The sequence below is a fragment of the Ictalurus furcatus genome, chromosome 6 (assembly GCF_023375685.1).
Source record: "Ictalurus furcatus strain D&B chromosome 6, Billie_1.0, whole genome shotgun sequence".
NCBI classification, from domain to species: Eukaryota; Metazoa; Chordata; class Actinopteri; order Siluriformes; family Ictaluridae; genus Ictalurus; species Ictalurus furcatus.
Window position 1 is genome coordinate 13,401,372 of NC_071260.1, and position 17,255 is coordinate 13,418,626.

At 43.9% G+C, this 17,255-nt stretch overlaps 1 protein-coding gene across 1 annotated transcript; it reads left to right on the forward strand.

Moving 5' to 3' along the window:
- The first annotated feature begins 1,868 nt into the window (after nucleotides 1-1,868).
- On the forward strand, nucleotides 1,869-16,900 carry irs2b (insulin receptor substrate 2b). Its single transcript, XM_053626587.1, has 2 exons — nucleotides 1,869-5,545; nucleotides 14,284-16,900. Exons 1-2 carry the CDS (start codon nucleotides 2,338-2,340, stop codon nucleotides 14,286-14,288), a joined length of 3,213 nt encoding a protein of 1,070 aa, XP_053482562.1. The 5' UTR covers nucleotides 1,869-2,337; the 3' UTR covers nucleotides 14,289-16,900.
- The last annotated feature ends 355 nt before the right edge of the window (nucleotides 16,901-17,255 follow it).

A 17,255-nucleotide genomic window follows, 5' to 3' on the forward strand; every position in this document is an offset into this window, starting at 1 on the left:
TTTAAAACATTTGTTTAGAACTATAAGATACTAATGGTCTAAAATAGCTTACAGTGACATGGGGCCCCATCTACCAATGTAAATTTCCGGGATCCGAATGTTATCGAATTGTTTTCAAAAGCTTACGATGAAAAGTCAGTGAAGCCGCACAGGTCACTGTGGCCATGTGGTCAAACCCTCAACCGGTCAGGCAGACCACAGAGTCAAAGTACCAGCATGCCTTTACACAGCCTACTTACTGGTAAAAGTAAACAAGGAGCTCAGACAAGAAAAAAAAGACTGATTTAATGAACTACAGCTGTTAAACATGGCAAACAAATACTAAACTCCACATGACATAGGGCTAAATTATCAATGAAAATAACAACAACAACAACAACAACAAACCCATGTACATATGATTCATTATTGATCTCAATACCAAACTTACACTAGGTACCCTAAACCTACTTTATATTGCAGATCTGCTTAGTTTCATTATATATATATATATATATATATATATATATATATATATATATATATATATATATATTAATTCACTGGACCAATAAATTGAATTTATTTAATTAGTTGTGTTAATATGTTTCTTTACATAAAACATCTATTTCAGTATTCAGTAGTCCTAGAGGCTTATTTATATGCTACATTACGTGCTTAGTTTCCGGAACATGTGTTTCTTTTCCAAGTATAGCGTGCTCGTTTAAGATATGACCAGCAGTTCCGGTGAATATACCGCCAAGTGCGGTCATACTCTCCCGGTTAAGCATTACTACTAAATGTGGAATAGCAGCGCACACGGATTTGATGGCCGCGGATTGCAGAAAATCGGTTTATGGTTTGACCGCAGTGTCGTCTCTGTGCCTTCAGTGAAGAGTCAGACGGAAGTGAACGACTTTGGGTTTATGTGTGCAGAGCTAGGCTCCATATCCGCAGTCAGTGACCCGAACGTGCCATGTTTCTCATGCGCAGATACCCAGCCCGTGACGCACTCAGAGCTCCAGCGTCATCCTCAACGTCCCCCTCCAAAAATAACGGACACCTCGTGATGACGGAAGATCATCCGAGGACACAGGGCTGACTCTACATTAGGTGAGGGGGTGATGTCAAATGTCTTTTATAAAAGAGAAAGGAAACATTTTCATAACGTGTAATGCTTCAGTGGGCAGAGAATCATGACCGTCCAGGAAAAAAAAAAAACAACAAAAAAACCCACACACACACACACGCAGCAAGCCTGAGATATGGCCGCTAGAGGCAGTGTTGTAGCGCCGCAGATCCAGCACCTACACACAGCTCGCGCTTGCACCACGTCACGAGCGCTCGCTTGTTTACAATTTCTCGCTTGAATGATTTCTTATGAACCGGGTGCGTCACGATCATTCCGGCAGGATACGGCGCGACGTGGACCGGAACCGATGTGCCTACATGTAGCCTAGTTGGCTCATTGAAATGATGCTCTGATTTATTCATCTTATTCATAAAGTCGCTGAGGAAAACAGACACGAGGCTCAAGCCTCATAGCAGGCTATACCTGCCAGATTTCCTTTTTAATCCCCCTCTGAATAAACCCAGATAGGAATCTCCTTCTTCATCCTTCATCCTCTGTTAGATGCTCTCAAGCACCACAAGCATGAAGTGTGAAATAAACGTCACGTTATCACAGCGAGAGCTGAAATGTGACCGGCTTGAAGCACTAAACCCGATGTGCAACACTCTCTCATCTCTGACCAAAATGAAATGACACACTTTCTAACCTGATGTGCACTGCTCACTCACGGCCATCTGTAGAAGAGTAACTGAGTGAGAAATGAGAACAAACTCAAATATATATATTTTTATACTCTGTGTTTTAGTGCACTGTTTGGATATATAGTGCTGTAGTATGCGATTTCGGGTGTAGCCTTTGGGTTGAACGAGTGATGGGCGTGGCCTGTCATTCGAGTGGGCGGGGTCTGATTGTGCCATGCGAGGTGCGTTTTACTATCTTTCAGTCCCTTCGACCAATGAGCCGAATAACCCGATCAGATAGGCGGATACGCCTTCCCCTAAGGTTGCGCCCGCCTCGTATCACTGCGTGTGTATTTTTTTTCCATCCTGTTTTTTTTTTGGTAACCGTAGCTGGATGTGTAGGACGTCATATGTTTTTTTTTTTCCCCCTCCTTTTCACTCCAGCCACTGAGCGATATGGGTTATTTACTGTTTAACAGCTCCGGATACGGGACGCGACGCTCAGTGCAGGGAGAGAGATAATATCCGCGGAGACTTTACAACTTGAAGCAAAGTGAGAGTTTTTGGGTTTGTTTGTTTGTGTTTTTTTTTTACAGCACCGGAAGGATGGCGAGTCCGCCGCCAGCGGTCGGACACTCGCTTTCCAATGTGAACGTGAACAATGTTAAAAAGTGCGGCTACCTGAAGAAGCAGAAACACGGCCACAAGCGCTTCTTCGTGCTCAAGGCGCAGACTGAGGGCTTCCCCGCGCGCCTCGAGTACTACGAGAGCGAGAAGAAATGGAGGAACAAGGCGGCTGCTAAGCGGATCATACCACTGGACTCGTGCCTGAACATCAACAAGCGAGCGGACGCCAAGCACAAGCACCTCATCGCGCTGTACACCAAGGACGAGTACTTCGCCGTGGCTGCAGACAACGAGCAGGAGCAGGAGAGCTGGTTTGGTGTCCTAACGGATCTGATGAACGAGGGCCGGGCGTGCGAGGGATCAGCGTCTCACTCGGCTTCTTCACTGCTCGGGTTTGACGAGGCGAGCTACGGGGTGGTGACGCCGCTCAGCGCCGCGTACAAGGAGGTATGGCAAGTGAACCTGAAATCCAGGGGACTCGGACAGAGCCGGAACCTGACCGGGGTGTACCGGCTGTGCTTGTCGAGCCGCACGATCAGTTTTGTGAAACTCAACACGGATGTCGCGTCTGTGATTCTGCAGCTGATGAACATCCGGCGCTGCGGTCACTCGGACAGTTTCTTCTTCATTGAGGTGGGCAGGTCAGCCGCCACGGGCCCCGGTGAGCTGTGGATGCAAGCAGACGACTCGGTGGTGGCGCAAAACATCCACGAGACTATTCTGGAAGCTATGAAGGCTATGAAGGAGCTGATGTGCGAGTTCCGGCCACGCAGCAAAAGCCAGTCATCGGGCACGAATCCGATTTCAGTACCCGCGAGGCGGCATTTAAATCACTTACCGCCGAGTCAGACGGGACTGCTGCGGCGATCTCGCACTGACAGCGCGGCCGCTTCGTCGCCCGGAGCCAAATTCACGTCATGCCGAATGCGCGCGGCGAGCGAGGGGGACGGCACGACGACGCGGCCGGTGTCTCTGTCAGTAGCAGGAAGTCCTGTCAGTCCCGGAATAAACCGCACACATCTGAGCCGATCCAACACTGTGGCAGCCCGCCCTTGTAGGACGTTTGAAACCCCCTCTCTCCAGCCTAGTAAGTCCATGTGCATGCCCGTGTCTCATTCCCCTCCCTCAGTCGATGCCAGTCCCGTTAGTGTGCCCTCGAACGGTGCCCGCCCAGCCAGCTGTACAGCCTCCATTGCCGGCTCACCCAGCGATGCCGGCTTTATCTCCTGCGACGAGTGCGCTTCCAGTCCAGGAGATGCACCCCACAACTTAACGGCTCACCGCAGCTCCACGCCAGAGTCTTTTGCCGAGACGCCTCCCTCACGGGATGGCAGTGACTTGTACGGCTACATGATCATGGACAAGCAGGGTGTTTTTGCACATAGCCACAGGAGACGTAGTACCCGCATGGTGGACGAGGGTGTCAGGGACCTAGAGAAAGCCTACAGAAAGAGGACGTACTCTCTCACCATGCCTCACCAGAAGAGAGTGCACTCACAGCTGTCTTCTGCCTCGCTGGACGAGTACACACTCATGAGGGCCACTTTCAAAAACGCTGGGCATTCAGGACGCAGTTCGCACACTGCATCCCCTAAAGTTGCGTACCCTGAGGATTATGGTGATATTGAAATTGGATTCTCACAGAAAAGCTCCAGTATTAATCTAGTTGAGGATGGTTACATGCCAATGACACCAGGCGTGGCACCGCCGGGTAGTAAGATTGAAAACTACATGCACATGAGCCCCATGTGTGTCTCCGCCCCAAAGCAGATCATCAACCCTAGGACACACCCCCTTACAGTGGCCAACGGCTACAGGACCAGCCCGCCCTGCAGCTACTCTCTGGATGACAGTGGCTACATGAAGATGCTGTGTAGCTCCAAACTCTCTGTGGACAGCTCAGATGGGAAACTGGCCAACACTGAGTACCTCAACATGTCTCCTGTAGACCCGTGCGTGTCCGACACGCCCCCAGATTACTTCCCCACTACTGTGGGTGGCATAGAACAGCAAACTTCTCTCAGACAGCCCTTCTCTTACAGCTCTCTTCCCCGCTGCTACAAACCCCAGCAGAAGACAGATAATGGTGACAGCGATCAATATGTCCTCATGAGCCTACAAAACTGGAAAATTGTGGAGGAGCCAGAGAAGGCAGCTCCCAAAATAACTCCCTCTCCTCTGAAGCAAAGCAGAGCTGACAACTTGCTCCACAGATCCAGGATCAGCCGACCTACGCGCCTGCCACTGGATTTGGTTCATACGCTGCCTAGCATGAATGAGCACCCTTTGCCCTCTGAACCCAAAAGCCCTGGTGAGTACATAAACATAGATTTCAGCCATGCCAGCCTGAGGTACTCCCCACCCTCCACAGAGAGCCCTGCTTCCTCCATCAGCTCCTCCAGTGAGCAGAGGAGGTCCCTTCTTTCAGACTACATGAACATTAACATAAGTTTGGAGTCACCCAAGTCTGGAGATGCTGCTCCGTTCAGCCCTCTCGATGCCATGCCGGATCTGGCAGTCTGTCCCGCCCCATGTGAGGAGGAGGGAGGAATAAATGGTTACAACCTCATATCACAGGTGGAACCCTCATGCCAGGCTGGCATGGCGAAGGACGATTACACTGAAATGACATTCTGTGTGTCCGCTTCTCCTCCTCAGTCTACATCTCAGGCCACTGACTGTACCAAGCCTGCCAGCCCATCATCCTGCGCACGGAGGTTAAATTTGACTGACTCCATGGGGATACGACCGGTTGAGTCATTCCTGCTGGGTGGCACCGCCCCGCCCCTAGTAGACCCAGACCGGGGTGCCAAGGTGATACGTGCGGACCCCCAAGGACGAAGGCGACACAGCTCGGAAACCTTCTCCTCCACCACCACCGTCACGCCCGTTTTCCCCTCCTTCGCACATGATGCAAGACGGCACGGCTCAGCCTCCGTGGAGAACGTCTCTGCTCTGGCGAGGAACAGCGATGGCTTAGAAGAGGAGTACGGCAGTCCCATGTGCAGAGAGACATCAGCGGGCTTTCAAAATGGACTTAACTACATCGCCTTAAACCTTATGGACGAAGGACTGGCCAGTTGCGATGCTCTGGTTAGATTCAAAGCTGCCAGTTGCTGCAAAGGGAGCATGACTGCAATATATGCCAGTCTCTATGGATTCAAGGACACAGCAACAGCAGTAAAAGGTAAGCTGTGTGGATCAGCGTCTAACGTTTGGTTTGTTTTACATATTGTGCATGCCATAGGTGTGTATTTTTCGGCATTTCAGGTGTTTTTATTTCATAAACGGTCAATTGCTATGAATTTAGAAATGCTGTGTTGAATCATATGGCAACAAGGAAGGAAGGAAGGAAGGGGGTAAAAAAGATATTGGTTACTTAAGTGGCAGTGTTTTCATTCTGAAATAGTTTGTGGCTGCTATGCATTCTTCAGTGTTACGCTGTCACTGCTCTTGTGAGATTGCTTCCCTAATTCATTTCCTATTGCCTGTTTGTTTGGCAGACTCTCCCAAGTCATGAATTTAGCCAGCACACTTAAACTGTAAGCTATGGTCATGTCTGTCTCAATGACCTAATTGCATAATAAATCAAATATGTAGACAGGTATTTAGAAAGATTATTCAGTAGCTGGAAGTGTGTGAATCCATCGGCACGTTTCTGCTTATCTGACTGTTGTCGGTGTTAAACGAATTCAGGACATTTTTAGCGCCCTCCTTTTTACAATACAGGAAATGTGTGAAATGCTCTTGTCTAGCTGTTGTGTTGTGAAATTGAATACCGACCTTTCAGTTCTTATGTCTGTTCCACGGAACAGGGATCATATTGGTGGGAGTGCTAACGCTAGTGAAAATGATGTTGAAGTGTGGCGCAGTTTTTAATCCTGAGGTGTCTAATATGAGAACGAAGGGCATATGATTTGGTGCTACGATAAGATTTTATGCCAAAGCAGCGTCCTTGTAAACTCTTTCCAAATTCATATTATTATTATTATTATTATTATTATTATTATTATTCCTCAGATTGGAGATTTTGCTTTCCTTCTCTTTTAGTTTAAGAAACTAAAAGAGCCAAAAGATTTCCTTTTTTGCCTTTCCTTTTTAATAGGTTAAGGTTAGGCATAGATTAAGGTGCTGGCATTGCATCAATCAGCTCCATTAAGTGGAAGGTGTGCGTGTGCTCGTGGAATGCAGAGAGGCTGTTTATCTGTTGTCAGGTGCTGGGTTTCAGAGCAGGAATGCAGTCTGTTCACAGTTCTGTCTCAGAGACAGAAACAACTTTCACAGAACAAGCGGGACTTTTATTTAATGCTCAAAGAGATTTTAGGCTTAATGCCTGGCAGCCAGACAAATTTCCAGTCCTAGACAAACAATAATGCACTGTTTACATAGTATAGTTGCTTATGAAGTGAATAGAGGTATTTGTGGTGTGTGTGTATATGTGTGCGTGTGCTTGTGCGTGTGTAAAACTGCATGGGGTGCATCATGTCTAGAGGAAGACTATGCAAGGTCATGGCGAGTCACTGATTCCACTCTTAACCATGAAAAAACGTCCAAGGGGTGGGATTCGGTTAAGCCAGTATGTGTATGTACGCGCAGAAAGAAGCCTCTGATGAAAGACTGCTTCAAGAAGCTGACCTCTCATCTGAAGAACACACACACACACACACACACACACACACACACAAACACAAACACACAATAACACTCATGTGATGGATCAAAGGCCCAGACAGAGCTGCTTTTCTGTGTGGTGTGTGCATGTGGGTGTGGAAGTCTTTGTTGTTGGGGGTGTGTGTGTGGGGGTGGATTTTGTTAGAAAACAGTAAACACACACACACACACACACACACCCACACACACACACACACACTAATGTTTATCTGGCTGGCTCTGATTGGTCAGGACCAGTATTCTGCAAAAACAAAAGATCAGCTGGAGTGAAAGAACTCAGCTGTTCTCTTTCTGGCTAGGCATGATATGGTATAGATACCGGGCCAATCAGCACACTCCATTGAGTAGTGATGAGAGGAGTCTTTTTACTAATGCCAGAGACACACTGACTGTGGAACCCTGCACTCTCATTAGCAAATACACACACACACACACACACACGCACACATATATATATATATATAAGTAGCAGTTATTGTACCAAACACATCTTCCTTATGGAGACCAGCCAAATATCACTCCATTGGAGTAAAAAAAAAACATGCCCCCCCTGAACACCCCCCCCCATCCCCCCCCACTCACGTGCACATGAGAAATTGGTTGTACATGACATACCTTTCCTGTGACCTCGCCCTGTATATAGAGAGCACGAAGTATTAGCGGTATTGCTTAGGAGATTAAATGTTAGATGATGCTTTGGGGCTCACACACACACATTATATATATATATATATATATATATATATATATATATATATATATATATATATATATATATATATATATATATATATATAAATATATATATAAATATATATATATATAATATGAGGAAATACAAGCCAGGTCTAATTCTGTCCTCTTGTTAATTTATCCCATGAGGTATTGCAGAAATTGCTTGTTGGTGTAGTGTGAATGGGACGTCTCTCCTGGCTGATTAAAAAAACTCATAATGGGGCCACAGTTTTGCGAATACTCACTGAGGCTTAGTAAAAATTTTAATGGAGGCTTTGCAGAGAAGTGTGTGTGTGTGTATGGGGGTGTTTCGGGGCGGGGTGGGGGGTGTTGGTTCAGGAGCAGATGGTGGGTCATGCACCTGTCATTCCAAGCAGTGCTCAGTGGTTATCAAGCCCAAACACAGACACTGAAAATACACTAATCACTACAGACCATCTGCTACCTCATACGAGAGAGCGAGACTTTGAAAGCGTTTACTTTCAAAGAAAATGCTCCTTATTGCTTACACACACCATTTTCACTGTATTTCTTAAGTCATCCTGGGCTCGGCTTGTTTTCTCTCTGGCGCCTCTTCTCTGCTTCAGCATTTATTACAACACGGCGTGTTTGCTCGGTGTAGTGTTTACCTCTTCATCTCTGCTTACTTGTGTACCAGCTACATTGTCCACCTCCTCCATTCTCCTCCCTGCCTTTTCGCTTCACTTTCTTCGGGTCCTCCCTTCCTCCCTCCTCTCAGCCCGCTTGTTATTGTTTTGGTAATTAGCTGTAGCTACACTGATGATGTGTGCGCATGTGTGTGTGTGTGTGTGTGTGTGTGTGTGTGTGTGTGTGTGTGTGTGTGTGTTGTGAGCTTCGGAAAGACTAAACTAGGCCGGGATGTTCTGCTAAAACGTTACTTTCTTTTAGTAGCACCGGTAAGACGGATTACGCTCATTGTCGAGCAGATTTGCGTAGTGTTCGAGAAAGTGAATGTGCGCGCAGTTCACACACACACACATCACTGTGTGAGATTCTCTTGTAGCCAACACATGATCGCGGCCATTCCTGGTAAACATCCCAGAGTCTCCACATTTCTCCTTCCACAGAACTTGTACTAATTCCTGAGAGAGATTTTATCATGGGGAAGACATTATACTCTGTATTTATATGTGTGTGGGGCGGGGGGGTTAAAGCATGTGAGTCCAACAGTAGTCAGGAAAATGACATTTCCAGTGGTAAATGAGCAGCACGTGCTGGTGCAATTGAACGAGTCTTTACTGGTCGCTTTTACAAGAGGTTGCTCTGCGTGGAAATAATTGCCTAGCATGTGACTTGACTATGAAACGAACATGATGTCCGTTCTCCTGTTCTAAACCAAGCTTTCCAATCTTGAGTCTTTTTCCACTAACGACATCGTTAGATTAATTGAAATGGGACACATATATTTAAAAGGCTTTTTTTGTGCTGTATTTCTGAGCAGATTGGTCATGTGATGTGAACGCATGTGTCAGCTGAGCTCACTTGTGATTCATGAAATGCTTTTTATTTGGATAATAATCCTGACAATGCCTCTGAGCTGTATCAACACAATTAGATCTACAATTAGTGCACATTATGGGAAACATGGAGATTAGGCATGGATATTTACACAAGAATACCATTTCAGCATGCGTATTAAATATAACACACACATTAAATATAACTTCAATATTTCACCCAGGTTTTTTCCCCCTCCCACTGTTTAGGCTACGTCCACATTAATCTAGATAGATGTGAAAACTGCACTTTGGTTTTAAAACACTCTCGGTCTAAGCCAAAAATGGCTTTTTTCACACTGAAAAGTCTGAAAATGCTTCCATTTCGGTACAGTCCCTCTGGGAGTTTGCGATCGCAGAAATGAATGCAAAATCAAGGAAACTTCCCCTAAATTTTTGCAGGAGGTTGCAGTTTTTCTAAATTACCCCAGATTTTCCGGAGATTTGGGCCAAGACGCATCATGTGACGTCATCACAACATGCATTCAGCCAAAGCCCCGTTTGGTTCACGTGCGTCGAACATAAGTACAGCTAATGGGGTGGCTGTGGCTCAGGTGGTAGAGCGGGTTGTCCACTAATCGTAGGGTTGGCGGTTCGATTCCCGGCCCACGTGACTCCACATACCGATGTGTCCTTGGGCAAGACACCGAACCCCAAGTTGCTCCCAATGGCAAGTTAGCGCCTTGCATGACAGCTCTGCTACCCTTGGGGTGTGAGTGTGAGTGTGTGTGTGAATGGATGAATGAGAACCAGTGTAAAGCGCGTTGGATAAAAAAACTATATAAGTGCAGACCATTTACCATTTAAAGGTCTCATTTACCAAGAACATCACTGCGAGAGACCGTGCAAAACAATTTCGTGCGATTGCAATTCAGGTTTTCCGCAAAAAAAAAACAAAAAACCCAGAAAATGTTGCATCACAAATTTTGAAAAAATCCAAAGAAAAAAAAAGCTTTGGCCTGCGTCATTTCCGTCAGGCATTTACATTCTGAAGGTTGTACCAAGTGACATTAATCTTTTAACAATGCTATCAAATCGCTAACAATGCTATCTTGAGTTGAATGGGTCACATGACTGCTTCACATCTCCGTTTTCTCAGCACACACGTTTTCACACGAAAATGGCGTTTTCAAATCGATTCACTTGGGACAGCGTTGTTCGGAAAGCTCCGTTTTCGCTGGACGAACGCACCGTCTCGGTGTGGAAACATAGAGAGGCCAAAACGTAGAGGAAAAAAAGATGTGTTTTCAAATTTATCTGGATGAGCGTTGATGTAGCCTTAGTAGCTCTCTGCATCACTCTTGGCCACGCTAAGTTCAGATCTGTTCGGTCATCAGTTACTGTCACTTCCATAATGTTGCTTTGCCTATAAATGACTTCTGTGACCACCATAGTGAGAGCATGGCATGGTGCCTCGTATTGAGAAAGAGAGAAAGAGGAAGTCTGGGGTGTGAAGCGATATCCTGCTTAAAGCCTTCTTGTGTAATATTGATGTGCCGCTCATTCTAACTGCACAGCATGAACCCATGCATACACCCATGTGTTTCATCTTATTGAATACTGGATAACTAAATTAGTAACTTATTTACAGTATCCTTGAAATAGATCTTACACTTTCTATAGATTTGCAAGTGTGTATTATGGGGGGATGTGAGGGGGGATGGGGAGCTCCTTGATAATTTTAGCCTATACGATGTACAAGTGAGCTAGAGCCGGGCTGACTGTGTGTGTGTGTGTGTGTGTGTGTGTGTGTGTGTGTGTGTGTGTGTGTGTGTGTGTGTGTGTGTGTGTGTGAATGAGGGCTATTTGGGGGGGAAGGGCAGAGTCACTGGGTTCACCGGCTGGTGACTTCTGGTGATTGTGTGTGTGTGTGTGTGTGTGTGTGTGTGTGTGTGTGTGTGTGTGTGTGTGTGTGGAGAGGGGGTGGTCTGAATTTGAGAAGCTTTAAGATATGTGCCTGCCTTGTGTTTTCACATGGCTTCCATGGGAAGTGCATTTATGTGTACCCTGAAAATTCACACCAGAAGAGACATTTAAGAAGCACATGTTGCATAGTATAAGTGATCTGTCCAAACCACACACTCGTCTCACTCACGTGCATTCCATATGTGCTAACAGAGGCAATAGAGCAACAGTGTGCTTTGGTTTTTTTTTTTTTTATCAATGAATGACTGTGTGTAAAAAAAAAAAAAAAAAATGTAGCTGTTGTATGACAGTAAAACATGGGTTAGCTGTAATTACAACACAGCTTGCTTAAAAATATGATGAGACAGAGGGTACACAGCATGTTAGTCATTGTTGTGGCTGTTGTTGTTTATTCTGGTTCCCCATGTTGGCTCTTTTAGTTGTGGTGTTGTTGTTTTGACAATTAAATAAAGCTCTTGCTGAATGTCACCACAAGGTCCAAATGTTCAGATATTTCTAGGCTGTGTAATAAGTATCAGTGCCTTATGAATACTTTGCTCAATCTGAGCACTGGAGAATCTTGATTTAAAATGTGTAGCATATAGAAAGTGGGAACGTGTGAGGAAAAAACACGCAGGACCGATAGATGCAACACGGATGTTTTTGTATTTGAACGGATGACGTAGAGCTGGTGGGGATTAAATGAGTTGGTTAGTGAAAATGGTGTCAGAAGGATAACTCAAAGCTTTTCAGAATCCTTATCGTTAAGTTGCCCTTGTATGATCTTACACTTAGTTGAACTGCCCCTCCAACAAAATTGTGTTTATGTCAAAATTCCCGGGGTGGGGGCGTTGTGTGGGAGAAGCAGATTCCGCCAACTTGCCAACACACAAAAAACACATACTTCTGCATATGCATCGCCTCTCCATGTCACTTCCCCTCTTCTGAAGTCCTCTGTCCATTCAGGATATTATAATGAGGCATGTGTGCACTCACCCAGCTTGGCTCTGCTACAGCTATCAGCTGCACAGATTGGAGTAAAGGGCAGGAAATCGTGACCGAAAGAGAGAGATTTAGAGTTGTGTGATGCCTTTTAGGTATAAGTGATTGTTAGGATGTTGATACTTCTATGGTCTACACTTTTTCCTCATGATCTCATTGCTCACTCATGGCTTTTTCCACCTCTCCAGAAATGGGACATTTATGGAATTGCTTGGCTTCCTTTCGCTTAATTAGCTCTGTGAAATTCAAACTGCAGTCCTGGTCCAACCCCACCAACTCTCTCTCTCACACACACACACACACACACACACACACACACACACACACACGGCAGAATAACAGACAGGTCACTGCCACTCATATATCTCTTGTTCCATGACGTTAGTAGTGTATGTGTAAGGGCTAATGACTGTTTATGAATAGGACTGAATCAGGGCCATGGTGTTGTCAGTGTCTCTATGCTTATCAGCCTTCCCCATATCAGAAAACTATCCTCATTGGCTCGATGTAGTCAGTTCTTCATAATGCTTTGTTTGATCTCTGTGTTGTCTTCAGGTAGACAGACCTAATCAATGGCATTTACCTGACGCTCGCTTTCCTGCATGTAACGTAATTCAGTTTGATTGGGCTCTGACTGACCCTGGCTCAGGAAGCAATAAGCGCTTATTCCTGGTGCTAAATGAGTAAAGGAAGATACTTTGGTCCTCCGCACGCAGCTTTAACTCCTCAGTCATCGGGTTCAACGAGGTTAAGAGAGCTTCATCACCTTCTTAGCAGTGTTCAATGTGCAGGTTAGACAGCAATCACATGAAATGGTTTTAGGCAGTATGTTCCTATGTATTCCTTGTTTATTTGCCATACAACCGAGGCTGAACTACGAATAACCTCATAAATGAAGGGTAATAAATGCTATCCCAGAAGTTTTGCAGTTAGTACCAGGAGATGGGTAAGCATTAAGTATTATGAGTATTAGGTTTTAAAGTGACAGCACATACTATAGCCGTTATAACATCAGTTATCACATTTACAGGAAGCATTGGTAGGAATGCAGCTTTTGCTCTGACATGATGTTGATGCCAGAACTACCTCTTATTTATTTATTTATTTATTTATTTATTTATTTATTTATTTAGAGAAAGAGTAAACTGGTTTAAGATCATTACCTTAATACGATATGGGGGTTTCTTAACTTATGTAGATTTTACAAGTGTTGTATGTTTCGCAGCGTGTGCAGCTGCAAGTGTGTAACAGCTCTGTAAAAATAGCTCTCGTTCTAGATGGAAAATAAGCCGTTGAGGTGGTTTGAAACCTGGCTGTGTGGCAGGAACGAGAGGCCTGCATAGGGTCTGTCTGAGTGAATATTTCCTCCGTGTTATCACTCAAATGAAAGCAATCCTCTCCATTCCAGACCCTCAGGATGCTAAAGAAAATGAATTCAGTCATTTGTTTCTTATTACATGTCATCTCAATGAAATGTAGTGTTTTATTAAGAATTTTAATGTAATGTTTAGATTAACGCCATGCATGCGTTTCAGAGACCGTCTCGGTGTCAAAACGCTTTTGATGATAGTGTTGTATCGATGTCTTCAGAGACGTACGGAAGCTCACACTCGGATACGTAACACTAAATGACAGTGTCTGTGTTTTTTCAGAGCACCTGCCACTTCAGTTGCTTACAACAAAGGAGCACACATTCCTTACTTGGTAAAGATGAGAGGGAGGGGCCAAGAGGGGGTTAGAGTGTGTAATTGTGTCACTCTTACTTCTCAGACACAGTATATATCATATATATGCTCAGCAGAGATGGTTTTGGAAAAATCACATGTAGATAACTGGACAACAGGGAGCGATTCATAGCTAATTAGATATTATTCCATAAAAGGTTGCAATCTGTGAGTAGAAAGTGTAAGCAGTGACTTCCTCATGTTTTTGCGTTGGATCAGTATTGTTCTCAGAAGACAAGGAAAAAAAGCACAATGATTTATTGCTTGTTTGGTTCTGCTCTTGTTTTTGGCCCAACTGAATGTCTCTGTCTGGATGTGTTTATGTTCTTCGCATTAATCTGTTTTTCTCTCGTCTGCTTCCACCCCCCCAGACTAAACAGATCCGGACTCCATTCCTGCTATGGTTCCTCAGTTCTTCCTCGGGACCAGGAGGTACAAGGTGGTAGGAGGAGAGGTGGCCATGTGGACAGATGGGCCACACTGCTGCTGCTGTTGCTGCTGCTTCAACTCTCGCCTGATCTTTGACCCCTGAACTTGTATGAATGGCTATCGTCATGGCAACATAGACACTTGACCTGCTCTTTGCCCCAGTGACGTGGTCCTCTATCTCTGTGCTGCTCTGAAAATGACTCAGACTTTTGACAAAAACAAAAGGCTGGACCACACATCTGTCTGTGTGTCACTCCACACTCACTCCCCTATAGAGTCTACAGTTCTTCTTCTTCTTGTTTATGCTCCACTGGTTTTTGTTCAAGTGCTCTGGATGTTAAGAAGGCCAGTGTTCCCAACATGCAAAAACCTGTGACTCAAACCTGGAGTGTACCATCTGCACATACTCACACAAGTGTACACACGCACACACAAACACAAACAAACAAACATTGGATACCTGCATAACCACACGTTGCACAATGCACGTATTTATTTATTTATATGTGTGCATTAAGAGGTGTTTTGAATGTATGTGTGTGCGTGTGTGCGAGTGTTTGTGCACATATGGATGGTTGCAGCACTGCATCAAGGTGGCATTTCATCACAATCTTCACCAGTTAACTGAAACAAGTAGTTGCTTGAAAAACCCTACCTCAGATTAAAGCCAGGTTTTGAGTTGCATATGGAAAAAAATATAAATATATATTAACAAAAAAAACTATTTATTTATTTTCAGTGCTGAATGTCATAAGAAAAAAAAATGCCAATCCAAAGCCTTACTGACTGTCAAACAGTGTTTTCTTTTGTTACGGAAATTTGTTATGGACCTATACACATTTACAAAGTATCAAAGACCGACTGCTCGCCATGGAAACCGAATGTCTCTAAGTGCAGTAGAAGTGGCTTTCACCATGGATAGTGACTTCTGCAATCAAAGATTTCTTATATTACTGTTCTTATTCTAAGTATTACGCAGATATTTAAAGGATATTAATATAATTCTATTTATGAGTGCTGGTAAAGGACAGGGGAAGCAGCGTGACGCTGCCTTACACACGTACACATATGCAAAGCAGGCTCTTCGAGAAGAAGATTAGTTTGGAACGAAGTCAGCCAGACAGAAACAGATATACTCCTCATGCACACTCAAGACACGCGTGAAATGTGTGTTTGTGTGTGAGAGAGAGAGAAAGAGTGGGCACCAAAACACACTTTAACCCACCACTGTTGGATGGGTAATGATGGGTAATGACCCAGTAATGACTCCTGCTGCCTCACCCTTATCAACCATGAAATATCTTTACTCTTTATTCGCGGCCTTTCCTTTGCTTTAGACCAGGACAGCCAGTTCCATGTGCTCTGTTCTGATTGGCTCTGAGGTACACTGGTGGAGCAGTTGGTTAATGGGACAGACACATTTCAGGGACATCTTGGGAGGCTTTAAAGCATTGCTGCTGCACCATAGTGTCAGACAGGGACCGTGTCTGTGCTAGTGCTTTGTCTCGCACTTACAAACTTTTTCGATTGTAACACAAGACAAATTTGAATGTAGAGTATTCTGCAGCTCCCTACAAGCAAAGCAAAGCAAAACGAAACAAGAACCATTCAAAAGTATGACCGTCACAAAACAAAAACACCTAAACAAGCGAAATGAAACTGACACATGTGACTTGTTTAAGTATATCAAACGTTTGCCTGGAAACTTGTAAATAATGTATATAATAATAATAATAATAATAATAATAATAATAATAATAATAATGCAACTGATGTACAGTTGTGACCTTGGAAAGTTTTTTTTTTGTTTTTGTTTTTTAATTTAAAGTTGAAGATAATACATTTATGTACGTGTACATACACAGTATATGTTTAAATGAATTTCCCCCAAACGCTAAAGCACTAATGAAGGTACTGGCCAAACACCAATGTTTGACCTGGAGGTTTTCTTTTCTAATTCTTTGCTATAGGTTTGTAAGTGTGCACAAACCGCAAGATGAATGCCACTAAGGAAATATTTTATACTGCTGTAACATTGCGAAAAAACAAACAAACAAACAAACAAAAAAAACAAATACAGTTTAAAAGTACTTGATATGAGAGGTCTAGCTACATAGGTACAAATTAACATATGGCATATGCAATATTTACATTTTTTAAAGATTAGTTTACAGAAAGAAACCAAATGTATAAATACTGTGTTCATAAAGTTTGATAAAACCTTAAAACTGATGGGTTTGTTTTGCTGTACACATTTTTTTCAGCCAACTTTAAACGAAAACTTTGCTGTTTTTCTTATTGGATATTATCAGTGATTTGAGCAGTGTTCTTATTCTGATGATTTGTTATTTCTCAGTATGGAAAAGATGACTATTTTGAGCCTTGGTTGAAATTATTATGATGTTGGTTTTTTTTGGTCTTCCATTGTATATATTTCATATGCTACACATTGTGATGCTATTAAGAGATAATTTAATCTTAGTGTAGTTAGTGTTGCTTTGGAAGCTGTAATGATTCTGAATAGCCACATGCAATAAAACAGTAACGTTATTTAAGAAACGTTAAGTGTCCGTCTGTTCTGTCATGATAGAGGACTCTGCTCTTGTCTGTAGCCTGTGTTTATGCAGTCATGAAAGACTTCATAAAGTCGGCCCAGCCTTTCAGGGCAGCAGATGTCTTAATTCATCTTGTCTTCCCAGGGAATATCAGAGCTAAAACACACACACACACACACACACATGTCAGACCTTTATTCTCTGATTAATATACAGTAACTAACAGGGTATGGTCTATAAAGATAATGTGAGATGAAGTCGCATCAGATGTCAGTGAAATCACACAGTAGGGCATTATGGCTTTGTAAACCAGACTATGGCAGAATTTGTAATTAGCTAGTGGGATTATCATTTTATGT